At 42.0% G+C, this 26,978-nt stretch overlaps 2 protein-coding genes across 7 annotated transcripts in view; one reads left to right on the top strand and one right to left on the bottom strand.

Annotated features, from left to right (window-relative positions):
* Positions 1 to 1,147, bottom strand: part of dnai1.2 (dynein, axonemal, intermediate chain 1, paralog 2) — a 33,975-nt gene extending 32,828 nt beyond the window's left edge. Inside the window, exons 1-2 of the mRNA XM_071379498.1 lie at positions 957 to 1,147; positions 345 to 410 (exon numbers count right to left, since the gene is read on the bottom strand). Coding sequence (XP_071235599.1) covers positions 345 to 410; positions 957 to 998 — 108 coding nt within the window. The 5' untranslated portion in view covers positions 999 to 1,147. The remainder of the gene's footprint in view (positions 1 to 344; positions 411 to 956) is intronic.
* Positions 69 to 26,835, top strand: LOC139562134 (protein FAM219A). Of its 6 annotated transcripts, none has more exons than XM_071379547.1 (6): positions 69 to 199; positions 9,177 to 9,276; positions 17,927 to 18,029; positions 18,863 to 18,946; positions 20,337 to 20,391; positions 23,969 to 26,835. In XM_071379547.1, the coding sequence occupies exons 1-6, from the start codon at positions 179 to 181 to the stop codon at positions 24,125 to 24,127; spliced, it is 522 nt and encodes a 173-aa protein (XP_071235648.1). In that variant the 5' UTR covers positions 69 to 178; the 3' UTR covers positions 24,128 to 26,835. The 6 variants fall into 6 exon arrangements, with proteins under 6 accessions (XP_071235648.1, XP_071235630.1, XP_071235613.1 ...); XM_071379529.1 differs by having other exon boundaries at positions 20,337 to 20,412; XM_071379512.1 differs by lacking the exon at positions 69 to 199 and adding an exon at positions 3,492 to 3,794 and having other exon boundaries at positions 20,337 to 20,412.
* Positions 26,836 to 26,978: the final 143 nt, after the last annotated feature.

The raw sequence follows: 26,978 nt of genomic DNA, 5'->3' as shown, positions 1-26,978 counted from the left end.
GATTGGTAGAAAAATCTGACCAATAAGAGTCGATTTTGAGACATAAACTTCCGTCATTTTCTATTAGTAAAACAGACTGTAGGCCTAGAATCTGAAGCTACGGGTGTTGCTTTTACCGAATAGGGTTCATCTTAAAGAACCCCTTTGCTCAACTTCCACTGTCCTCCAGAGATGCTGGATGTCCTCTTCACTTTCACAGGTGAGGTGAAATTAAATTATACAAATGTAACAACTTCGAAGCACACGTGACACGAAACACAAATGAAAGAAGTGTTTTACCTGCTTCCAATGGCACAAATAGAATTTAGTCATTAAATTTGTGTATAGTTATAATAGCCACCTACCTTTTTCTTGCTGGCAGCTTTTGCAGTCTTTGCTGCGGGTGCCTTCTGGGACTGAGCATTTGATCCCTATACAAAACAGACATATTTCATAACTTTGTTTCATGATCCACTAGGGCTGCATCTCAATATTCTACAGTCAGTCAGTGGCTTCGTCTGCTTGTCTTCTCTCCTTTATCTGCAATTTTCTGAAAAGAACAGAGTAGACCATAGCAACCAGACATTTGCCTCTCAGGGTTCTCCCCAAAGAATGTAAGAGGGCTGCTGCTTAACCTTGTGGACTGGTTGTGCCAGTATTTGTTATCATTTAAGGCACATTTCTGCTTTTGATTGCAGAAAATGTCAGTTACAGCCGTACTCAGCAGCATCACCTTGGGAGCACCCTGTCAGCTGTTTACTAGTAACTTTAGTTTCTTCACCTAAATGAAGATAAGGAGAGGGAACAAAGAATGGAAGCCACTGTAAACCGTTGCGATGCAGCCATTAATCAGCAAACCAGTCACTTATTGCTACTTGATAGCAACGTAGTTACAATGTATGTTACTGTACAATCATGCATTCAGCAATAGCGAACTTATTAGCTAAAACATTAGCGTTATAAAACGTTAACGTTACCTGCTTGGATTTCACAGCTCCTGTCTTGTGAGCTACAGGCATTGTGTCCAAGAGATAACAAACTATTGATAAGAAATGTATTTTTATTGTATAGATAACGAACGCTATACAACAATTTTTTAAATAGAGAGATGAAAAGTTTTCAAACTGTAACTCTACTCCAGCTGCTGCAAGTGTTTATCAGTTGCCGTGCCAACGAACATGTCGGGTCTGGGTCTTGTGGAGCACGAGCGCCTCCAGCTGTCCTTTGCATGTCAATGGTAGTGATATTCCAAATGCAGCCTACATTTTGTTGATGAAGGTATATTGACGGAGGGCAATTTTCAAGCCTTTTGCATGCACTCCAAGAGTAAAATTGATTGAATGACCCATCAAAATATACCAGACAAATGTTAAGTATATCTATATATATATATATATATATATATATATATATATATATAGATATACTTTGATGGATCATTCAATCAATTTTATTATATATATATATATATATGTGTGTGTGTGTGTCTATAAACTCAGCAAAAAAAAAAAATATATATATAGATATAGATATACTTAACATTTGTCTGATATATTTTGATGGATCATTCAATCAATTTTACTATATATATATATATATATATATATGTGTGTGTGTGTCTATAAACTCAGCAAAAAAAGAAACATCCTTTTTTCAGGACCCTGTCTTTCAAAGATAATTCATAAATATCCATATAACTTCACAGATCTTCAGTGTAAAGGGTTTAAACACTGTTTCCCATGCTTGTTCAATTAACCATAAACAATTAATCAACATGTACCTGTGGAACGGACGTTAAGACACTAACAGCTTACAGATGGTAGGGATTTAAGGTCACAGTTTTGAAAACTTAGGACATTAAAGAGGCCTTTCTACTGACTCTGAAAAACACAAAAAAAAGATGCCCAGGGTCCCTGCTCACTTGCATGAACGTGCCTTAGGCATGCTGCAAGGAGGCATGAGGACTGTAGATGTGGCCAGGGCAATAAATTGCAATGTCCGTACTGTGAGATGCCTAAGACAGCGCTACAGGGAGACAGGGTGGACAGCTGATTGTCCTCGCAGTGGCAGACCATGTGTAACAACACCTGCACAGGATCGGTACATCCGAACATCACACCTGCGGGACAGGTACAGGATGGCAACAACAACTGCCCGAGTTACACCAGGAAGGCACAATCCCTCCATCAGTGCTCAGACTGTCCGCAATAGGCTGAGAAAGGCTGGACTGAGGGCTTGTAGGCCTGTTGTAAGGCAGGACCTCACCGTCGCTGGACCAGACAGGACTGGCAAAAAGTGCTCTTCACTGACGAGTTGCGGTTTTTTCTCACCAGAGGTGATGGTCGGATTCGAGGTTTATCGTCGAAGGAATGAGCGTTACACCGAGGCCTGTACTCTGGATCGGGATCGATTTGGAGGTGGAGGGTCTGTCATGGTCTGGGGCAGTGTGTCACAGCATCATTGGACTGAGCTTGTTGTCATTGCAGGCAATCTCAACACTGTGCGTTACAGGGAAGACATCCTCCTCCCACATGTGGTACCCTTCCTGCAGGCTCATCCTGACATGACCCTCCAGCATGACAATGCCACCAGCCATACTGCTCATTCTGTGCGTGATTTCCTGCAAGACAGGAATGTCAGTGTTCTGCCATGGCCAGCGACGAGCCCGGATCTCAATAGCATTGAGTACATCTGGATCGGAGGGTGAGGGGTAGGGCCATTCCCCCCAGAAATGTCCAGGACTTGCAGGTTCCTTGGTGGATGAGTGGGGTAACATCTCACAGCAAGAACTTGCAAATCTGGTGCAGTCCATGAGGAGGAGATGCACTGCAGTACATAATGCAGCTGGTGGCCCCACCAGATACTGACTGTTACTTTTGACCCCCCCCCACCACCCCTTTGTTCAGGGACACATTATTCCATTTTTGTTTGTGACATGTCTGTGGAACTTGTTCAGTTTTTATCTCAGTTGTTGAATCTTGTTATGTTCATACAAATATTTACATTTACATTTACACATATATATATATATATATATATAGCCTTTATCTGACATGCTTTAATCTAGACCTCCTATATTGTCGACGTGGTTGTTGTGATCTCCTAAATTTATGTTTTTCAAGCGTTATCTCATATTGCCATCATCATTCGTCCATGATTGGACGGTGATGTCATGAATAATGTATGAATTTTTCCAGACCCGGAAGATGGCACCGACTAGTGATGGTCATTCCGAGTCTTTTTGGTGAACCGGCTCATTTGGCTCATTCACGTAAAAGAGCCGGCTCATTTGGCTCCAAAACGGCGTGGACCAGATTGACGCGCTCTCCCCATTATTTATTGATTTTGCAGTGAGGATTCACCCTCTTTAGATAATTATTTTGTAACTTATCCGCAGAAAAACGTTGTTTTGAGCTCAAAAAGCAGTATGCAAATCAGGGAGCCAAATGTACGGCTCTTTCACCGATTCCATTATGTTCCCGACGTTCACCAAAAAGATACATCCAAAAAGAGCCGTTTGTTCGCGAATGACAGATCACTAGGACCGACGTAGCTCTGTCTGTTTTGGTTGAGTCACCAGATCTGACCATGCCTTACTGACTGACTAGAGGCAGAAAACAAACGAGAATCACACAAGAATAACAGATCGTTTATGCGACAACCTAAGGAATAAGTCGAGTATTTTTGTGCTTACAAGTATTAAGATCTTACATCGGTTTGGCGGTGTAGCTAGCTAACACCAATCGTCGAAAATGATGAAGGAAGAAGAAATGGATAGGTTCCAAGTACCCCCAGTTACGGAGACGCAGCCCTTGGCAAGTGCAATGTCTTGTTTAGTTTATTGCTAGCTTCATTTGACTTCAAATTACCTTGAAATTAAGCCTATACTAGAATGTAAATGCGTGTACGGGTGTGTTTGTCAAATCCTTGTCAGACAGCTGGTTAGCGACTGCCTGGTGTTGTTTGCTTGGGGTGGGGGTGGGTGGGTTCCCGTTTGACAATTATGTTTGAGTCTTCCTAAGCATTTCTTCTGACCGATAACATTTTATTGAATGGACTTCGTCTGGCAGTCATTGCCACCGAGATTAGTTTCTAACCAAACTGGTGACGTGTTATTTATTGGGAATTGGGGAGGGGGAAGTAGAGCTCGTTTCGATATGACGACTGCTGGCTGGGTGAATATGCGCTGTCTCCAGCTGATGCCTAGCCCCAGCCCGGCAGCCTCAGTCCCAGCCTCAGCTGATGCATAGCCCGAGATGGTAGGTTCGTCTGGAGGAGAGAATTACAGTACTATACCACTGATAGGCTTAACTCTGGATACAGATTAACATTCGCACTTGCACTGTATACATGCACACTGGTCTGGACACTGTGTCAGTTCACATTTAATTTGTGCATTCTGGCTTCGATATATGCATGGTGTTTCAGGAATGACCTTTCTGTACCTCTTGAGTCTCAACAGGGACTGCAGGTGCCTGTCAGTGCAGGATGAGTATAGGTTCACCACCACAACTAGGTCTTTCAGTGTCCTTCATTGTTTCTTTATGGGTTTTCACCATTCAGACCTCTCAATATGCGTAGTGCCCCATACACTTCAGTTCCTCAACTACTCAAATTCATTCCATGGAAGGCCTAGTGTCTGCTAGTTTTATATCTTCTCTTTCAAGGTGCATTGGATAGAAAATACTTTGAATGTGAAAAAGATACAGTGCAGCTACACTGTGGGGGCTTCCTTGATATTATTAGGTGCCCCCCCACACAAAATCAGAGAATAATTTAGGCCTATCTCGCTTCTCTTCAACATATCGATTTGATTCACAGTCCATGTTCTCATGTTTCTCACGTCTGCTAAGGCTGGCATGGATTTAATGCTTTTATCTGGTTACGCCTTAATGTATTTGTGTGTGTTGGTCATAAATGAATGGTAGAGCTCCATCATTGCTGTTATTTTCTTCTCTCAGCCTGCTTTTTTAAAATTCTCAACATTGACATTCACCTTTCCTCAAGCCTGTTTTTGTATTAAGACTTCAACGTACTACTGCTGTCAGTGATTTTTTTCTTCATTTTTTTTCAGATTGCTAGTATTGGTTTCTACTTCTAGCCTGATTTACTTGAAGAAAATCCAATGGCTAGGTCTGTTAGGTCTACGTAGACCGCAATGACAACTTGTGGTCTATCCTTATTCAACCCATATCAGAGAGTCAAAGAGCCAGCTGTTCTGTTGCACAGAGAGCTCTGTGCATTCTCATGCTAATCAGTTCATTGTGAATGGTAAAGCAAATGAATCAACTTAGCAACTGCCTTTCAAATGTTCTTAAATTGACTTTAAATTAATTAAACAGGCTGTCCTGTGTAGAATTAGGCTACGGTTTGAGTTGGGTTGTGCCAACACTCCCTTTAACTTAAACAGCACTATAGAAGGGTGACATGTATTTAAGCCAAATGCCACATCCAATTTAACTGACGGGAACTGGAATTTTCCCGCCAACATATTTACTTCACTACATTCCTAAAGAAAAGTATGTACTTTTTACTCCATACATTTTCCCTGACACCCAAAAGTACTCGTTACTTTTTGAATGCTTAGCAGGACAGGAAAATATTCTAATTCGCACACTTATCAAGAGAACATCCATGGTCATCCCTACTGCCTCTGATCTAGCAGACTCATGAAACACATGTTTCGTTTGTAAATGATGTCTGGGTGTTGGTGCTTGCCCCTGGCTATCCGTAAATTAAAATAAAAACAAGAAAATGGTGCTGTCTGGTTTGCTTAATATAAGGAATTTGAAATGATTGATACTTAAAACTTCTTATGGCTGCAGGGGCAGTATTGAGTAGCTTGGATGAAAGGTGCACAGAGGTGCCCAGAGTAAACGGCCTGCTCCTCAGTCATAGTTGCTAATATTTGCATATTATTGTTACTATTGGATAGAAAACAAGTTTCTAAAACTGTTTGAATTATGTCTGTGAGTATAACAGAACTCATATGGCAGGCAAAAACCTGAAGTTCCACTTCCTGTTTAGATTTTTTCTGGGGGTGGCAGATTTTCAACCAAGCTCTCATTGAAATTACAGCGAGATATGGATGAGTTTTCACTTCCTACGGCTTCCACTAGATGTCAACAGCCAATAGAACTTTGTCTGACGACTCTAATGTGAAGGGGGGCCGAAGGAGACAGGAATTAGTCACCACTGCCACGAGCTGACCATGCGCGTTCACATGAGGAGGACCTCCGTTCCACCGCTCATCTGAAGTCAATCTAATTCTCCGGTTGGAACGTTATTCAAGATGTATGTTAACAACATTCTAAAGATTGATTCAGTACATCGTTTGACATGTTTCTACTGACTGTTACGGAACTTTTGGACATTTCGTCACGTTATAGTGGACGCGCTTTGTGACTTTGGAATTGTTTACCAAACGCGCTAACCGAAGTAGCTAATTGGACATAAATAACGGACATTATCGAACAAATCAAGCATTTATTGTGGACCTGGGATTCCTAGGACTGCATTCTGATGAAGTTCATCAAAGGTAAGGAAACATTTATCATGTATTTTCTGGTTTCTGTTGACTCCAAAATGGCGGCTAATTTTATTATATTTCTGAGCGCCGTCTCAGATTATTGCATGGGTTGCTTTTTCCGTAAAGTTTTTTTGAAATCTGACACAGCGGTTGCATTAAGGAGAGGTATATCAATAATTCCATGTGTATAACTTGTATTATCATCTACATTTATGATGAGTATTTCTGTTGAAACGATGTGGCTATGCAAAATCACTTGATGTTTTTGGAACTAGTGAATGTAACGCGCCAATGTAAACTCAGATTTTTTTATATAAATATGAACTTTATCAAACAAAACATGCATGTATTGTGTAACATGAAGTCCTATGAGTGTCATCTGATGAAGATCATCAAAGGTTAGTGATTAATTTGATCTCTATTTCTGCTTTTTGTGACTGCTATATTTCGCTGGAAAAATGGCTGTGCTTGTTGTGGTTTGGTGGTGACCTAACATAATCGTTTGTAGTGCTTTCGCTGAAAAGCATATTTGAAATCGGACACTTTGGTGGGATTAACAACATAATGATATAAGACACATGTATGTTTGAAGAATTTTAATTATGAGATTTCTGTTGTTTGAATTTGGCGCCCTGCACTTTCACTGGCTGTTGTCATATCGATCAATAAGTATATTTAAAACCAAATACTTTTAGACTTTACTCAAGTAGGATTTTACTGGGTGACTTTCACTTTTACTTGAGTCATTTTCTTTACTTTTACTCAAGTATGACTATTGGATACTTTTTCCACCACTGATGTTAGCTCTGGAGGTCATAGCTGACCAGACTAGGCAATGGAAACACACCTAGTTTAACTGGTGTATGGTATGATGTCCTTGAGGTCTTTCATCAAGCATGGATGCATATAGAAGATGTATCAGTGTGTGTTGATGATATGTCGTATGACCTCTAACATGTATCCCTCACACCTTCTGCACAGTGAGAGCTCACTTCATCAAAACACACACACAAACAGATGCACCTTCTACATGCATCCATACTAGATTAAAGACCTCAAGGAGAACATAATTCCATAATTTGACACATCATCCACACTTCATCTATTGTGAGTGGAGATTACTTCAATATTCTTTTTTTTTCTCTCCAGCTGCTCAGACCTCTATTGTGTGAGCTAAGGTGTGACTCTGAATGGGTAGAAGGAGAAGCTGGTGCTTGGAAAACCTCATAAAGAAAATAATGGGTCTTTGTTTCTATAAAAATAGCCTGATGTTTGCAGGCTGTTACAGTGGGAATAGCTCATTGTTGTACTTTCCCATGTCCCTGTGCTCTGTTAGCACCACGTTGTCACTTTGATTAATTCGTTCAGCTTAATGAACAATATTTCACCGGATGAAGCCGTTGTTTGTGTCCAGTGCCGGTATGAATTGTACTAGACAGGGGAAAAAGCTCTGAGTCCATTATTAACACTTGTTCTGGGAGCGAAATAACTGTGTGTGTTAGTGGCTCTGGATGAGTGTCTGCTAAATTATAAATATAGGCTATTACGTAATGACACTTAGGTCTGTCTACAGTGTAGACTACACAGTACGTGTTTAAATGTAATCAACTATGCTTGTAAAATTGAAGTCAGCAGAATGGGAAAACTGTGCAAGAGAGGGACTGGATATGTTCACTAGGTGCTGTATAGTAGTTTCAAGCTCTGCCTGCTGTACTGCTTGTTAGTGGTCTGTTGTTTCACCACGGCAGCCAGGCAGTTCCCTGGAGAGAATGCAGGGTTCTTTCAGGCTGCCCTTGTGGGATCTCTGCTCCGGCCTACTTTGCTGGCTGTGACAGGCTTGTGGTGAACATAATGCAGGGCTCTGTCAACGGAGTAGGCAGACCAGCCAGCCAGACCTTCCAGCAGCTCTGTTGCATCCCAAACGGCACCCTTTTACCTTTTTATAGTGCACTACTTGTGACCAGAGCCTGGTCAAAAGTAGTGCACTACGTAGGGTTCCATTTGGGACGCACTCCCGTCCAATAGGAACCCCCTCTGTTCTCCCACGGCCCCCGAGTGACGTCACTCGCAGACATCCTCACTGGCCTTCTCCCAGCCCAGTCTCACAAGTAGAATGCTCTGGCAGTGGAAACTGGCCAAGCATAGAGTCACAAGCAGGCACACACTTAACAGTAGTCTCTGTCACAGGCTTTCACCTCACGTGAGCGAAGCCTGGAAGCAGAGGCTAACTAAACAGTAAAATATAAGTAGAACGCCATAGATGAGGGGAAGAAGGTGCTCAAGGGGCTGGAAAAGGCCTTTTGGACATGGTCAAATAATACAAATATTTTCACCGGTTGTGAAGTTAAGCTGAAGTCTGCCTGTTTTGGAATTAAGAATACGACTGTCGCTTATGGAAGCTGATTTGTGCCAGAGGTCAAATGTAAAACAACCATAGTGAATCTTGAAAGTTGACTACTTTAGTTTATCCCACGTGTAACTCTGTGTTGTTTTTTGTCGCTTTGCTTTATCTTGGCCAGGTTGCAGTTGTAAATGAGAACTTGTTCTCAATTGGCCTACCTGGTTAAATAAAGGTGGGGGGGGGGGGAAAGTGAAAGTTGAATACATCTGACAGAAAATGACAATATCAAACCTGGGAAAGCTAATCATAATTTGTTTTCTGCGGCAGGACCCAGCAGCATCCTCCACCTCCGAGGCCGACTCCGATACTAGAGAAGGGGAAACGGTGGCCATGAACTACAAGCCCTCCCCACTGCAAGTGAAAATAGGTGAGCCTTATAATAGGATATCCACTCCTCATTTTCTGTACAACATCAATGTGTCTGTTTTCTACTAACACACGGTGGCCTTCAATAAGACCATCTCTCTGTCTATAAATGATTAAATCATTCAGTCTGTCAGTCAATATATAACATACAACCACCAGCTGTGGCATTTGAGCAAATGCATAAATTGATGGCATGCTATCAAACTGAGTGAATCAGCTATAGCAATTGGTTAATGTATTTATTTGGGATCCCCATTAGCTGCTGCCTCGTCCTGGGGTCCAAAGACACCAAAGCACCCACATTACATCTAAAACAAAAGATAAAACGGTGAACTATGTTTGTACTAAATGAGCTAAAGATGAAACGGTACATCATATAACATCCCTACACCACATATCCACAACACAGAATGTATTAATGAGTCAACGGTGTTATTCTCATTCAGTAGTTCATCTATTTTTGGAGCAATGCTGTGGTCTTTGCGTAAGCACAATAAATATTTATGATAGGCTTCTAGCACAGCGACATGTAGAAAGGCAGGTTCAGTCAGATGCACCAAAGTGATGATTCTTCTTTGGCATGCATCTTTGTAACATTACTCCTTTACCATGTTTTGCTGAATTTCTTTCTTGACATAGGCCTTGATCTATCAAAATAGGTTTGAGTTACTGACTGAAAGTCATAACCAAGATACAGTGCATTCGGAAAGTATTCAGACCCCTGGACTTCTACATTTTGTTACGTTACAGCCTTATTCTAAAATTGATTAAATTGTTTTTTTTCTCCTCATCAATCTACTCACACTACCCCACAATGACAAAGCAAAAACAGGTTTTTAGAAATTCTTGCAAATTTCTTACAAATAAAACTGAAATATCACATTTACATAAGTATTCAGACCATTTACTGAGTATTTTGTTGAAGCATCTTTGGCAACGATTACAGCCTCGTCTTCTTGGGTATGACGCTACAAGCTTGGCACACCTGTATTTAGGGAGTTTCTCACATTCTTCTCAGCAGGTCCTCCTAAGCTCTGTCAGGTTGGATGGGGAGCGTCGCTGCACAGCTATTTTCAGGTCTCTCCAAAGATGTTTGATCGGGTTCAAGTCCGGGCTCTGTCTGGGCCACTCAAGGACATTCAGAGACTTGTCCCCAAGGCTCTCCTGGTTGTCTCGCCTGTGGGTTTAGGGTCGTTGTCCTGTTGGAAGGTGAACCTTCGCCCCAGTCTGAGGTCCTGAGTGCTCTGGAGCAGGTTTTCATCAAGGATCGCTCTGTACTTTCCTCCAGTCATCTTTCCCTCGGTCATGACTAGTCTCCCAGTCCCTGCCGCTGAAAAACATCCCCACCGCATGATGCAGCCACCACCATGCTTCACCGTAGGGATGGTTCCAGGTTTCCTCCAGACTTGACACTTGGCATTCAGGCCAAAGAGTTCAATCTTGGTTTCATCAGACCAGAGAATCTTTTTCTCATGGTCAGAGTCCTTCAGGTGCCTTTTGGTAAACTCCAAGTAGGCAGTCATGTGCATTTTACTGAGGATTGGCTTCCGTCTGGCCACTCTACCAAGGCCTGATTGGGGGAGTACTGCAGAGATGGTTGTCCTTCTGGAAGGTTCTCCCATCTCCATAGAGGAACTCTGTCAGCGTGACCATTGGATTCTTGGTTCCAAACTTCTTACATTTAAGAATGATGGAGGAGGCTACTGTGTTCTTGGGGACCTTCAATGCTGCAGATCCCCAGATCTGTGCCTCGACACAATCCTGTCTCGGAGCTCTACGGACAATTCCTTCGACCTCATGGCTTGGTTTTTGCTCTGACATGTACTGTCAACTATTCCAAATCACACACAGGTGTGCCTTTCCAAATCATGTCCAATCAATTGAATTTACAACATGTGGACTCCAAGATGTAGAAACATCTTAAGGATGATCAATGGAAACAGGATGCACCTGCGCTCAATTTCGAGTCTTATAGCCAGTGGCGTAAAGTACTTTCAAGTATTTCTACTTAAGTCGTTTTTTGGGGGTATCTTTACTTTGATATTTTTGACTACTTTTACTTCACTACATTCCTAAAGAAAATGTTATTTTTACTTCCTACATTTTCCCTGACACCCAAAAGTACTCGTTATATTTTGAATGCTTAGCAGGACAGGAAAATATTCCAATTCACACATTTATCAAGAGAACACGTGGTCATCCCTACTGCCTCTGATCTGGCAGACTCACTAAACACAAATGCACAAATTATATCTGAGTGCCAGGGGCCTTGGCTATCTGTACATTTTAAAAACAAGAAAATGGTGCCGTCTGCTTTGCTTAATATAAGGAATTTGAAATGATTGATACTTAAGTATATTTTATCAATTACATTTACTTTTGATACTGAAGTATGTTTAGACCCAAATACTTTGACTTTTACTCAAGTAGTATTTTACTGGGTAACTTATCTTCTATTAAGGTATCTATGCTTTTACTTAAGTATGACATTTGGGTACTTTTTCCACCACTACTCATAGCAAAGGGTCTGAATCAAATAAGATTTATTTGTCACAGGCGCCGAATACCGTGAAATGGTTACTTACAAGCCCTTACCGCTCGGCAAGCAGTACCGGAGCGCCAAGTCTAGGTCCAAAAGGCTTCTTATTAACAGCTTCAGCCCCCAAGCCATAAGACGCATGGCAAGCTGTACCGCCGTAATGAAGTCACTGAAACCCTTAACAAAGAATTGCAGTCTGTTTTGGAATGGGTGGCCAGAAATAAACAGGTCCTGAGCATCTCTCAAACTAAGAGCATTGTATTTAGTACAAATGATTCCTTAAGTTCTAGACCTCAGCTGAATGTGGTAATGAATGGTGTGGCTGAACAAATTGAGGGATCTAAATTACTTGGCGTTACTTTAGATTTGTAAACTGTCATGGTCAAAACATATAGATTCAATGGTTGAAAAGATGGGGAGCGGTCTTGCCGTAATAAAGAGATGCTCTGCTTTTTTGACACCGCACTCCAAAAAACAAGTTCTGTAGGCACTAGTTTTGTCTAATCTTGATTATTGTCCAGTCGTGTGGTCTAGTGCTACAAGGAAAGATCTAGTTAAGCTGCAGCTGGCCCTAAACAGAGTGGCACGTTTTGCTCTTAATTGTAATCAGAGGGCTGATATAAGTACTATGCATGCCAGTCTCTCTTGGCTACGAGTTGAGGAGAGACTGACTGCATCACTTCTTCTTTTTTTAAGAAACAATGTGTTGAAAATCCCAAATTGTTTGCAAGTCAACTTACACACAGCTCTGACACACACACTTATCCTGCCAGACATGCCACCAGGGGTCTTTTCACAGTCCCCAAATCCAAAACAAATTCAAGATAGCTTAGAGTATTATATAGAGCCCTAATTGCATAGAACTTCCTTCCATCTCATCGCTCAAATAAACAGCAAACCTGGTTTCAAAAAACAGATAAAGCGGCACAACGCCTCTCCCCTATTTGACCTACAGTTGAAGTTGGAAGTTTACATACACTTAGGTTGGAATCATTAACTAGTTTTTCAACCACTCCACAATGTATTGTTAACAAACTATAGTTTTGGTAAGTTGGTTAGGACAGCTACTTTGTGCATGACACACGTAATTTTTCCAACAATTGTTTACAGACAGATTATTTAACTTATAATTCACTGTATCACAATTCCGGTGGGTCAGAAGGTTACATACAATAAGTTGACTGTGCCTTTAAACAGCTTGGAAAATTCCAGAAAATGTCATGGCTTTAGAAGCTTCTGATAGGCTAATTGACATCATTTGAGTCAATAGGTGTACCTGTGGATGTATTTCAAGGCCTACCTTCAAACTCAGTGCCTTTTTGCTTGACATCATGGGAAAATCAAAAGTAATCAGCCAAGACCTCCAAATTTTAGACCTCCACAGGACTGGTTCATCCTTGGGAGCAATTTCTGAACGCCTGAAGGTACCACGTTCATCTGTACAAACAATACTACGCAAGCATAAACACCATGGGACCACACAGCCGTCATACCGCTCAGGAAGGAGACGTGTTCTGTCTCCTAGAGATGAACGCACTTTGGTGCGAAAAGGGCAAATCAATCCCAGAACAACAGCAAAGGACCTTGTGAAGATGCTGGCGGAAACAGGTACAAAAGTATCTATATCCACAGTAAAACGAGTCCTATATCAACATAACCTGAAAGGCCGCTCAACAAGGAAGAAGCCACTGCTCCAAAACGCCCTAAAAAAGCCAGACTACGGTTTGGCTTTTTTACATGGGGACAAAATCGTACTTTTTGGAGAAATGTCCTCTGGTTTGATGAAACAAAAATAGAACTGTTTGGCCATAATGACCATTGTTATGTTTGGAGGAAAAAGGGGGAGGCTTGCAAGCTGAAGAACACCATCCCAACCGTGAAGCACAGGGGTGGCAGCATCATGTTGTGGGGGTGCTTTGCTGCAGGAGGGACTGGTGCACTTCACAAAACAGATGGCATCAAGAGGATGGAAAATTATGTGGATATATTGAAGCAACATCTCAAGACATCAGTCAGGAAGTTAAAGCTTGGTCACAAATGGGTCTTCCAAATGGACAATGACCCCAAGCATACTTCCAAAGTTGTGGTAAAATGGCTTAAGGACAACAAAGTCAAGGTATTGGAGTCGCCATCACAAAGCCCTGACCTCAAACCTATAGAAAATGTGTGGGCAGAGCTGAAAAAGCGTGTGCTAGCAAGGAGGCCTACAAACCTCAGTTACACCAGCTCTGTCAGGAGGAATGGGCCAAAATTCACCCAACTTATTGTGGGAAGCTTGTGGAAGGCTACCCAAAACGTTTGACCCAAGTTAAACAATTGAAAGGCAATGCTACCAAATACTAATTGAGTGTATGTAAACTTCTGACCCACAGGGAATGTGATGAAATAAATAATTCTCTCTACTATTATTCTGACATTTCACGTTCATAAAATAAAGTGGTGATCCTAACTGACCTAAGACAGGGGATTTTTGCTAGGATTAAATGTCAGGAATTGTGAATCTGAGTTTAAATGTATTTGGCTAAGGTGTATGTAAACTTCAACTGTACATCTGTAAAAATGAGTTTAGGAACTAAAGCTTTGGTTGTCTTCCTCTCAGACTTCCATGTCTTCTCCCTGTCCCTCCTCAATGTCCACCTCTTGAACATCAGACTCTGAGGGCTCATCTTTACTGTCACTTTCCAACTTTGTTGAGGATGGCTCGTTGTCAGGCTCAAAAAGCCTCAAATTTGCCCGGATGGCCACCAATTTTTCAACCCTTGTATTGGTCAGCCTGTTGTGTGCTTTAGTGTTGTGTGTGTGTGTGTTCCCAAACAAGGACCAGTTGTGCTCTGAGGCGGCTGATGTTGGTGGGATTTGGAGGATGATGGAGGCAACAGGGGAAAGAGCCTCAGATCCCCAAAGTCCCTTCCGCCAGGTGGCTAATGAAATATGTTGGCACAACTACCATATTGCATCTCCATCCCAAAGTCCTTGCATGGAAGTGTACATTGCCAGACTGCCAAGAACCTTGCCCTCATCCAGGCCAAGGTGGCGAGACACGATAGTGATGACACCATAGGCCTTGTTGATCTCTGCACCAGACAGGATGCTCTTGCCAACGTACTTGGGGTCCAACATGTACGCTGCGGTGTGTATGGGCTTCAGACAGAAGTCTTCACGCTTTTTGATGTATTTCAGAATTGCAGTTTCCTCTGCTTGGAGCAACAGTGAAGTGGGAAGGGCAGTACAGATTTCTTCTCTTACATCTGTAAGCAGTGTCTGAACATCAGACAGGATGGCATTGTCTCCCTCAGTCTGTGCAATGGCTACTGCTATAGGTTTTTGGTTGCTTACCACTCCCTCCCAAAATACATCATCCAGGAGGATCCTCTTGATGGTGCTGTCCATATCGGCAGACTGATATGGCCATTTCTTGGAGAGACTCCTTCCCCTCCAGGAGACTGTCAAACATGACGACAACACCACCCCAACGGGTGTTGCTGGGCAGCTTCAATGTGGTGCTCCTATTCTTCTCACTTTGCTTGGTGAGGTAGATTGCTGCTATAACTTGATGACCCTTCACATACCTAACCATTTCCTTGCCTCGCTTGTAGAGTGTATCCATTGTTTTCAGTGCCATGATGTCCTTGAGGAGCAGATTCAGTGCATGAGCAGCACTGCCAATGGGTGTAATGTGAGGGTAGGACTCCACCACGTTAGACCAAGCAGCCTTCATATTCGCAGCATTGTCTGTCACCAGTGCAAATACTTTCTGTGGTCCAACATATGATTTGGCACAGTATTTGCAAATGTACACAGCTTTTCCTTCTACATTGGCTGCAGTGAAAATTCTCCACACATCAGATAGTGCCTGTGGCATTTTTGTGTAAAGATTAGAAAAAAAATTGTAAAAAAACCAAATACAATTCCATGTACAGATAAATAGTTAAGCAGTTAGATTAAATAACTCCTTTTGTAAGATAAATGTTTTAAAATGAAAAATGTATGGAAACAGGTGAATTAACACTCCTCAGTTAGCAGGCTCAAGCAAGCTAAAACCCACATGGTAGAAAAAACTAACTAGCCGAAATTAACAAGTTATAAATGATTTAAACACACTTTGCTGTAGGCTACTATTTACTAGTAAACAAAAAATCATGCATGTCATATTAAATATATTCACCCCACCCAGTATTGTAATCAAAACATACTAGAAAGCATGTAGTCCTTGGCTCAGACAGTGTAGTAGTGTGGGCTCAATAGCATCTCATTAGTGTGCAAGATCTTGAGAATCAGCTGCACATGTGATGGAAGAATGCACTGTGCATGCAGAGGGTTGTAATTCCATTGAATTGGGGATAGGTTAACCAAAATATGCCACAATACCTAGAATTGCCTTGTGTATCCCACAAAAAAGGTTCACTGTTATAAGCAAACTTTTTTTTTTTATGAATTTAAGAAAAATTCCCCAAATTCCCGGGCTTAACTTCCCATGGAACATTTCTGGGAATTTGACCAGAAAGTTTCAGACCCTTTGCAACTCTAGCGGGGGTACAGGTTAGTCGAGGTAATTTGTACATGTAGGTAGGGGTAAAGTGACTATGCATAGATAATAAACAGCGAGTAGCAGCAGTGTAAAAACAAGGGGGTGGAGTGTCAATGTAAATAGTCCGGGTGGCCATTTGATAAATTGTTTAGCAGTCTTATGTCTTGAGGGTAGAAGCTGTTAAGGAGCCTTTTGGACCTAGACTTGGCGCTCCGATACCGCTTTCCGTGTGGTAGCACAGAGAACAGTCTATGACTTGGATGACTGGAGTCTTTGACAATTTTTTGGGCCTTTTCTCTGACACCGAATACTGAATATTTATGTAAATAACGTTTACATTTTTATTTTATTTTTATGAATTTGCAAAAATGTCTAAACCTATTTTCACTTTGTCATTTTGGGGAATTGTGTGTAGATTGGTGAGAAAAATAAAATAATCTAACAAAATGTGGACAAAGTCAAGGGGTCTCAATACTTTCCGAATGCACTGTATTCCTATTAAACGGTTTCCACAATAAAGCCTAATAAAGCTTTAGTGTGTTTGATCTCCCTGAGCATTGCTGTGGTTGTTTGGGGTATATTGCCTAAAGCCAATACCCAATAGCCATTCTGCCCTTGCTAGCAGTAACAGGCTGAAGTTACTCAACATATCCCAGGGCAGGAACTTTGAAAGGGCTTTGAGGTCACAGCTTCCAATCCCATAACCCTATCTCCCTCATGTACTCAGTTGGTCAGCAGCACTGTGCTTCAGAGATTAAATAAATGAAGTGTCATGTTGATGTTAATTAAGCTTTGCATCACAATCATCGTCTTGGCAGCCTGCTTATTCACTACTGGACCGCAGAGGAATTCCAAGAACACAGACGACAGTGTGGAAGTCCCATAAAAGTCAAGCCCAAAGTTTACATTATAAACCCCACATGCCCCCACCAGTAGGGCTATATGAGTTATAAATGACCACAGTGTTCCATATGTCAGCACGACCAGTGTTGCAGTACGGTTGCCTACTATCATTTGTTTTTAGTCATTTTCAGGTAGAAGGTAGTGATGGACCTGAAAGCAACATGTTTTATTGTAGACCCACTAAAGAAAGCAAAGCAGATGAACAATTGAATACATTGTGGAAAAGGGTGTTGGGGCATTGTCTTGCATTAAATAGTGGTGACGACTACGCTGAGGACTGTGTGTCGTCTAGGAATGACACCACCTGTTGGAAGACAATGGGGATGGAGGGGGTGACACTTTCCCTCATTGTCGCCCACGATGAAATTGGAGAGGGGACTTTGGATCTCTCTCTGTTTGTTCGTTCGTTCATATGTTAGTGACACATGATATCTTAGACAGCCCTGGTCTGATTTTGAAGAAACTTAGGTGAATGATGTGTCTTGCCGTAGAGATCCAGAATTTGCAAAATTACATTGCCCAAGGCAGGAGCTGAAGTAATTAGCGCGTGTGACTAACAAATTTCAGCTGTCTCAATTGGCCCAAAGTTGGGCGCTGCATCATTCATGGGGGACTACATGTTTACTGTTGCCTTGTTTGTTAATTGTTTCTAACTATGATGTTATCTCCTGTGATTGGCAGAGAAACAGAGAGAGCTGGCCAGGAAGGGATCAGTGAAAAATGGCACCGTGGGTAGCCCTGTCAACCAGCAACCCAAGAAGAACAACGTCATGGCCAGAACACGGTAACAAGCTCAAACGTTATGGTTTCCTCACCATGTTATTATTTTGGGGCATTTCCATGGAAAAGGACCAATGAGCACCAACGTGAACTTAATTGATCATATCAAATTGGGTGTCAAATGAAAGCTGAGTCTGTATTTTCCGTCTTATAATTTAGCCATAGGTAAAAGCTTTGATTTCTGGGTAAACAGATGGAAAAGGGGACTTAGAAATCATCTACCAGAAAGTCTTAAATGGTATCAGAAATGCACAAAAACACATTTTATAAACCATTCATAATTAAACAGGGACTTTAGAAATTAGGGTCTGTGTGAATGATAAATTCAGACTCACTCTAGTTGATAAGCGTATGGGCCTGGTTCAGTCAAACCCACTAACAGGTGCCCTTCCCTTTGTCTGTAATCCTAGTCCCTCGGTGGATTAGCAGAGATGTGAAAGCAGCTCCCCCTACACCCAGAGCCCCAGATTATGGGCAGCACCCATTAGATTGGAGGCTGGCGATTTAGCCAAAAGCGCTCTATCCAGGCTAGGAGAGTACTAACCCCTGCTGTGGCTAACAGCTGCTGCTGAGGAGGAGGCTGGTTCATGCCATTTTATGATATCCCAGATTTGGCCTAGATTTAGCCACAGATCTGTTGTATTCAAGAGATCGGAGGAGAAACCCAGGAACCAGAATATCTTCATTTTGGCGCCACATAACTGGAACTCAGCTAACATTCAAGTTTACAATTTTGGGATATATTGCCCATTTTATTGAAAACTTGAAAATGTTACTTTGAGGATCCCCATGACATTTTCACACACGTTTTGTGTCTTTTCTTCTACTCTCCTTTAGGTTGGTGGTGCCAAACAAAGGCTACTCCTCTTTAGACCAGACCAGCCCAGATGAGAAGCCCCTGGTAGCGCTGGATACAGACAGGTAACGGTGAATGTAATATTTCTCTGAATGGGATTTCAAAAGGGTGAGAAGAAGATATCCATCTCACATCTTGCCGATGTCTACTCTCTTTCTCTCTGACACTGGCGTCCAACAGACTTGTTCCAGACCTCCGCTTTCAGCCTTTCAAAGCTCAGTCACAGTGCGTAGGGGACTAACTACTTCTACTATTCAATACAGGCTGAAAGAGTAGCACATACCAGAAAAGAGTGAGCCGACTCGGGGAAAGCAGGAAAAGTGTAATTGCTCTGTTGGCTGTTACAGCTCCGCTCTGAGCCTCCCTCTCTCGGCAAGCAGGCAGAGTCATTCCCAAATTTAGGGAAAATCCTCTCCCAGGGTGCCGGATTAGGGGGTTTGGGATTTGGACCACCGGGAAAAGAGGCTCAGTGTCCTCCCTCCTTCAGTGCTCTCTGCCCAGCGTGTGATACAGATGGGATGTGTCCCAAATGGCACCCGTTTCTACCCTTTTCCCTTCATAGTGTTCTGCTTTTGACTAGGTCCCTGGTCAAAAGTAGTGCACTATGAAGGGAATAGGGTGCCATTTGGAACGAATACATGGGTCCTGTACCCTGTGTTGTTTTTCCATGACCTTTATCTGCCGATTTGCGCTTTTTGGCACCCATCACAACGATGACGTCATGTTCTCTCTCCCTCTCTCTCTCTCACACTCACACTCTCACACACACTCTCACTCTCACACACTCACTCACACACACACACAGAGAGAGAGAGACACTTATTTCAGCTTAAGCATGCACACTCACTCCCCCAATTATTCTCTTTCGGTTGTTCTCATTTGTCTCTCACACTTGCACTCAATTGCACTGCCATTGTTGTTCTCTGTCACACACACACAATTTTGTATTATGTCATGTGCCCTTACTCGAAAACACACACACACAAAAACACATGTATGAAAGTACATGTGTGTTTGTGTTTATTGTCTTTGGGCATGTCTGATAGAGTTCAGCCTCATTAAGAAAAGGGCCAATCATTCCTGGAGTCAGGATCAATGGAACGTTCCAGATTGTCTCTGCTGGTTGTCTCTGTTAGAATAAATCAATCCTGCTGAAATGTCAACTCCTCGTGGTGCCTAATTATCTGCTGGGGAGATGCCTGGAGATCTAGAATATAACACTGTTTTTCATAAATCATTTTCTGGAAGGGAACACACTGAAATGCTGAGCAATGTTTTCAAAAGTATCCCGAAATGAGTTTACAGTTCCCTTTTTATTATCTAGAAATTTAAGCTCCATAGCACAATATTGTATTGATTATTTAACTTTTTTTTTACTGTCCCTATCAATGTTTGTGTTACGTCCTGGTGTTTGGGAGGTCTAGGTGTCAGACTAATCATCTCTTCTTGTTTCAGTGATGATGACTTTGACATGTCCAGATACTCTTCGTCTGGATACTCCTCAGCCGAGGTGAGATGTCTGAGGGACCAGGTATCTATGCACTACATACAGCTAATGTCACCATAAGCTGTCATAAGCACTGCATAACCTGTCATGTCACTTCCCTGCTTATGTCAATTCCCATGGCTTCTATCCTGTAACCTGTATATTTTCTCCTCTGATCACCATTCACTTTTGTAAATGTATAACTGGCGTTTCCATCAGTCGTGATTTATCCATACATTTCATCACCATACATTTCTATCCATGTGTTTGTCTATATGTGTTTAAGTAGTCATTTTATTTTTGTCTCACTTGAGTTTTTTTCTTTTTACATCATTACTTGGTGTTAGGTCTGCGACTATACAATGACTAGCACTAGCACGACCCATAGCATTTCTGTAGTCGCTTAGGTTTTACCTAAAACATTGTGACATTTCAAATCAATAATAACGTGTGTGGCTCTTTATTACAGTCTATTCGGAAAGTATTTATACCACTTGACTTTTTCCACATTTTGTTACGTTACAGCCTTATTGTAAAATTGATGAGGGGAAAAAATAAAATAATCTACACACAATACCCCATAATGACAAAGTGAAAACAGGTTTTTAGAAATTTTTGCAAATTTAATACAAATAAAAAACAGATACCTAATTTACGCAAGTATTCAGACCCTTGGCTATGAGACTTGAAATTGAGCTCAGGTGCTTCCTATTTCTATTGATCATCCTTGATGTTTCTACAACTTGATTGGAGTCCACGTGGTAAATTTTAATTGATTGGACATGATATGGAAAGGTACACACCTGTCTATATAAGGTCCCACAGTTGACAGTACATGTCGGAGCAAAAACCAAGCCATGAGGTCGAAGGAATTGCCCGTAGAGCTCCGAGTCAAGGCACATATCTTGGGAAGGGTACCAACACATTCCTGCAGCATTGAAGGTCCCCAAGAACACAGTGGCCTCCATTATTCTTAAATGGAAGAAGTTTGGAACCACCAAGACTCTTCCTAGAGTTGGCCACCCGGCCAAACTGAGCAATTGGGGGAGAAGGGCATTGGTCAAGGAGTTGACCAAGATCCCAATGGTCACTCTGATAGAGCTCCAGAGTTCCTCTGTGGAGATTGAAGAACCTTCCAGAAGGACATCCATCTCTGTAGCACTCTACCAATCAGGCCTTTATGATAGTGGCCAGACAGAAGCCACTCCTCACTAAAAGGCACATGACAGCCCACTTGGAGTTTGCCAAAAGGCAACTAAAGAACTCTGACCGAGAGAAACAACATTCTCTGGTCAGATTAAACCAAGATTGAACACTTTGACCTGAATGCCAAACGTCATGTCTGGTGGAAACCTGGCACCATCCCTGTGGTGAAGCGTGGTGGCAACATCATCCTGTGGGGATGTTTTTCAGCGGCATGGACTGGGAGACTAGTCAGGATTGAGGGAAAGATGAATGAAGCAAAGTACAGAGAGATCATTGATGAAAACCTGCTCCAGAGCGCTCAGGACCTCAGACTGGGGCAAAGCTTTACCTTCCAACAGGACAAAGACCCTAAGCACACAGCCAAGACAACAGAGGAGTGGCTTCGGGACAAGTCTCAATGTCCTTGAGTGGCCCAGCCAGAGCCCGGACTTGAACCCGATCGAACATCTTTGGAGAGACCTGAAAATATCTGTGCAGCGACGCTCCCCTTCCAACCTGACAGAGCTTGAGAGGATCTGCAGAGAAGAATGAGAGAAACTCCCCAAATACAGGTGTGCCAAACTTGTAGCGTCATACCCAAGAAGAATCGATGCTGTAACCGCTGCCAAAGGTGTTTCAACAAAGTACTGATTAAAGGTTCTGAATACTTACAGTGGGGCAAAAAAGTATTTAGTCAGCCACCAATTGTGCAAGTTCTCCCACTTAAAAAGATGAGAGAGGCCTGTAATTTTCATCATAGGTACACTTCAACTATGACAGACAAAATTAGAAAAAAAAAGGGTAAAAGGGTATATAACAGAGGTCAAACGTTTTCTGTAAGTCTTCACAAGGTTTTCACACACTGTTGCTGGTATTTTGGCCCATTCCTCCATGCAGATCTCCTCTAGAGCAGTGATGTTTTGGGGCTGTTGCTGGGCAACATGTACTTTCAACTCCCTCCAAAGATTTTCTATGGGGTTGAGATCTGGAGACTGGCTAGGCCACTCCAGGACCTTGAAATGCTTCTTACGAAGCCACTCCTTCGTTGCCCGGGCGGTGTGTTTGGGATCATTGTCATGCTGAAAGACCCAGCCACATTTCATCTTCAATGCCCTTGCTGATGGAAGGAGGTTTTCACTCAAAATCTCACGATACATGGCCCCATTCATTCTTTCCTTTACACGGATCAGTCGTCCTGGTCCCTTTGCAGAAAAACAGCCCCAAAGCATGATGTTTCCACCCCATGCTTCACAGTAGGTATGGTGTTCTTTGGATGCAACTCAGCATTCTTTGTCCTCCAAACACGACGAGTTGAGTTTTTACCAAAAAAAGTTATATTTTGGTTTCATCTGACTATATGACATTCTCCCAATCTTCTTCTGGATCATCCAAATGCTCTCTAGCAAACTTCAGACGGGCCTGGACATGTACTGGCTTAAGCAGGGGGACACGTCTGGCACTGCAGGATTTGAGTCCCTGGCGGCGTAGTGTGTTACTGATGGTAGGCTTTGTTACTTTGGTCCCAGCTCTCTGCAGGTCATTCACTAGGTCCCCCCGTGTTGTTCTGGGATTTTTGCTCACTGTTCTTGTGATCATTTTGACCCCACGGGGTGAGATCTTGCGTGGAGCCCCAGATCGAGGGAGATTATCATTGGTCTTGTATGTCTTCCATTTCCTAATAATTGCTCCCACAGTTGATTTATTCAAACCAAGCTGCTTACCTATTGCAGATTCAGTCTTCCCAGCCTGGTGCAGGTCTACAATTTTGTTTCTGGTGTCCTTTGACAGCTCTTTGGTCTTGGCCATAGTGGAGTTTGGAGTGTGACTGTTTGAGGTTGTGGACAGGTGTCTTTTATACTGATAACAAGTTCAAACAGGTGCCATTAATACAGGTAACGAGTGGAGGACAGAGGAGCCTCTTAAAGAAGAAGTTACAGGTCTGTGAGAGCCAGAAATCTTGCTTGTTTGTAGGTGACCAAATACTTATTTTCCACCATAATTTGCAAATAAATTCATTAAAAATCCTACAATGTGATTTTCTGGATTTTTTTTCCTAATTTTGTCTGTCATAGTTGAAGTGTACCTATGATGAAAATTACAGGCCTCTCATCTTTTTAAGTGGGAGAACTTGCACAATTGGTGGCTGACTAAATACTTTTTTGCCCACTGTATGTAAATGTGACATGTTAAAAAAAAAAAAAAAAAAAAGACAGTTTTTACATCTCTAAAAACCTGTTTTTGCTTTGTCCTTATGGGGTATTGTGTGTAGATTAATGAGGGCGGACATCGTCATCCATTTTAGAATAAGATTGTAACGTAACAAAATGTGGAGAAAGTCGAGGGGTCTGAATACTTTCTGAACACACTGTATTATGATTGGGAAATGGTCATGTTTTGTCCACTCTGTCCCCTGCAGCAGATCAACCAGGACCTCAACATCCAGCTTCTGAAGGACGGTTACCGGCTAGACGAGATCCCTGACGACGAGGATCTGGATCTGATCCCTCCCAAATCAGTCAACCCCACCTGCATGTGCTGCCAAGCCACCTCATCCTCAGCCTGCCACATCCAGTAGCCCCTCCCATGACAGATGCTCCCGCCCCTGCCACCAGGGCAGCAACAAGGAAGAGGAGGAGTTGAAATGATTGGGGGGACGGGACAGAAGAATAGGTGTATTGGAATTAGTGTGGATTTGAAAAGGGTGAAAATGCAGAACAAATTTACTGAGTAACTAGTTCCTCCTATGGTAGGACATGTGCATACGTTTGTCTGTTACGTTATAGGGTCTTTATGTCTGAGTAGTATTCAGAAGCAGCTCTCCCTTGTCTCATCTTGGAATATTTCATGGAGGGCAATGGAAAGGTCTCAAATGCTGAACTTGTGTGAGATGGCAGTGTTTCGAAGATGGTCTCTTGAGGATTATGTCGTCTTAAACTTTTCTTGACCTCCTGAAAGTCTTTGTTGCTGTTACTGTATGGATAGATCAACAGGGAATGTACTGTGAGCGTGGAAAAAGGACAAACATTTGATTGAAGAGCTGTCTGAGTGTGTGTAACGTGTCTAAAATCAAATATCAAACCTTTTAGAATATTTAAGGAGATACAGCAACGAACACAGAGGAATCCCGAATATTTATTTTATGTTTCCAAGCAGGCATCTCACAAGTTAAAATGCAAAGTGAGTTTTGAGTTGAGTGGATTTGCAGCAGTCTGTCTTCTCGCTCCTCTATCTTTTCTGATCAGATTTTCTTTCTCTTCCTGTTGTCGTGATACGTGTTTCACATGATGATGTGTGAACATAACAAATATTTGAATTCTCATACAAAGACATCAGAATAACTATTCCTATTTACAACGTTGATATATGACATGAGAACAGCTTTGCATGTTGCTCACTGTGCCACTTAGATAAACACCCTTACCAATACAGTAACTGGGGGGGTTAGGCTCTCAACTTGACCCACTGCATCCTTAGCCTGGTCCCAGATCTGTCTGGTGCTGTCTTGACAAACTTGAGTATGGTCAAGGTAAGACAGCACTAACAGATCTGGGACCAGTCTACTGCAACTTCACCCTAGTGCCAATTAGATCGGGTCATTTTCTTGTGCAGTACTTAACTTAGAGAAAAGATATGGGATTCATAGGTCACAAAGCCTGGTTCCAGATCTGTTTGTGCTGTCTTGCACATTGTTTGGCATGACAAGGAGCTGGCAAGATGGCACAGACTGATCTGGGACCGGTCTAGGTCCGATACTGTATGGTGAAGCCAATGTGTATTTAGTGCCATTCTACTACTGTCCACATGAAAATGATAACTTATTTTAGTGGATATTTCTGTAACACTAAATGGTTTGTTACCCCTCAATATAATTGTATATTGGGTCATCCTGCTTATATGTATACTCATTGTTGATTTCACTATGCTGTCTTCACTTGTCTATTGTACTTCTAATCTTATCTTTTTATTTTGTTGTGTAAGTTGCTTTGAACTGTTGTTTGAAAAGCACATTTTCCAATATGCTCAGTAGGATTAATGTGCTAACAACCATGTGCTAACCATTACTGTACCTGCCATACTATAATACCATGTCCTAGTCCTGGCACCCAGTGGTTGTGGGTACTGTAGTTTAACTGCCAAAAGGCCATTAAAAAAAAAAAAGTATTTGTATAATAGTGTCCCAAAAAAAACAACTTTCATGGGCATAACAGCCATAATGTAACATGAGATGGTGTTAAATTATTGTATGAATATAACAGTTGTAATGGAGAATGTGTCCTTCTGAATTCCTGAGCAGGGATGTTCCCAGTACACTAATGATAGTGGTTGGGCAAAATGTCCGCCTGTACACACAGCAGCCCATGTCCTCCTATAGTGCTTCCAGAAGTAGGCTGTAGCGCCACATTGTGCTTCTCTCACTGCCACTGACACAGTCTGTGCAATCACACAGGCATAGTACACATGGCGCACACACACAGAACGCACTATAGAACGCTTCAAATTGGAAATGGCTCCTCGTGTCTAACGATCCAAGACTGTGTATAGCGTACTATATGTAAAGCAAGGGATGGATGAGGTAAAGATGTTATTTACTGTACTGCTTTGGGTGCTTGGTTATCCAGTGCATTCCATTGTAGTGCAATGAATGATATGAGGGGTTGACTCCAGTTTGAATACACACAAATCAAGCAGAAACGGGTCAATCCAAAATAATGAAAATACCTGCTGTTTTGGGATGGTGCGAAACAGGGAACACTGTGTTCAGTAGGCAAGAAGTGGAAAAACGCTTTGTCTATATTCAAGGACGCATCATCCAAATAGCAATGGAAATGTATACCTGCTTTGTCTGAGCGCTAAGCATTAGCTTCCCCTGTCATTGTGATCACAAGTTCACACTCCCTGATCACACTCCCTCTCACCCCAGAGTTGTCTAAAGTAGAGTATGCCTTAAGTAATGCATTGTATTGGAAGATATTTATTGCCTGTTTTATTTATTTATTTTATTTGGGGGGGGGGGGGGGGGAAATCTACATTTTAACATGGACACAGAGGGCAGCACTTACAGCTATGAAACTGCACTGAAATTCTACAGTACTCACAATATTGTGAGTTTAGTGCCATTTTGCGGATGTTAAATATTGCCCATAGGCTTTTTTTGGGTATCATTCAGACACTCATTGTGATTTTAAAGAAGATGTGAACAATTAAAGTTTCTGTATGTAACAATGTTATTGTTCTGTGTAGTGTATCATGTCTACAAATAAATATCAACGGTCTGAATTAAAAGTTGTGGCGCAACTTCCATGTGATGTCTGAAAAAAGGAAAAATATGCACAGCCAATGGTCAGGTGCTGGATAGAAAACATATTTAAAGTAATGTCCTCATGTTTATTTTTGTAATGTTTGAGAACCTACAATAGAGCAAATTG

The sequence above is a fragment of the Salvelinus alpinus genome, chromosome 2, assembly GCF_045679555.1.
Source record: "Salvelinus alpinus chromosome 2, SLU_Salpinus.1, whole genome shotgun sequence".
In the NCBI taxonomy this organism is placed as follows: domain Eukaryota; kingdom Metazoa; phylum Chordata; class Actinopteri; order Salmoniformes; family Salmonidae; genus Salvelinus; species Salvelinus alpinus.
Note: the sequence above shows the minus strand (reverse complement) of the source record. Positions and strands in the feature narration are given on the sequence as shown.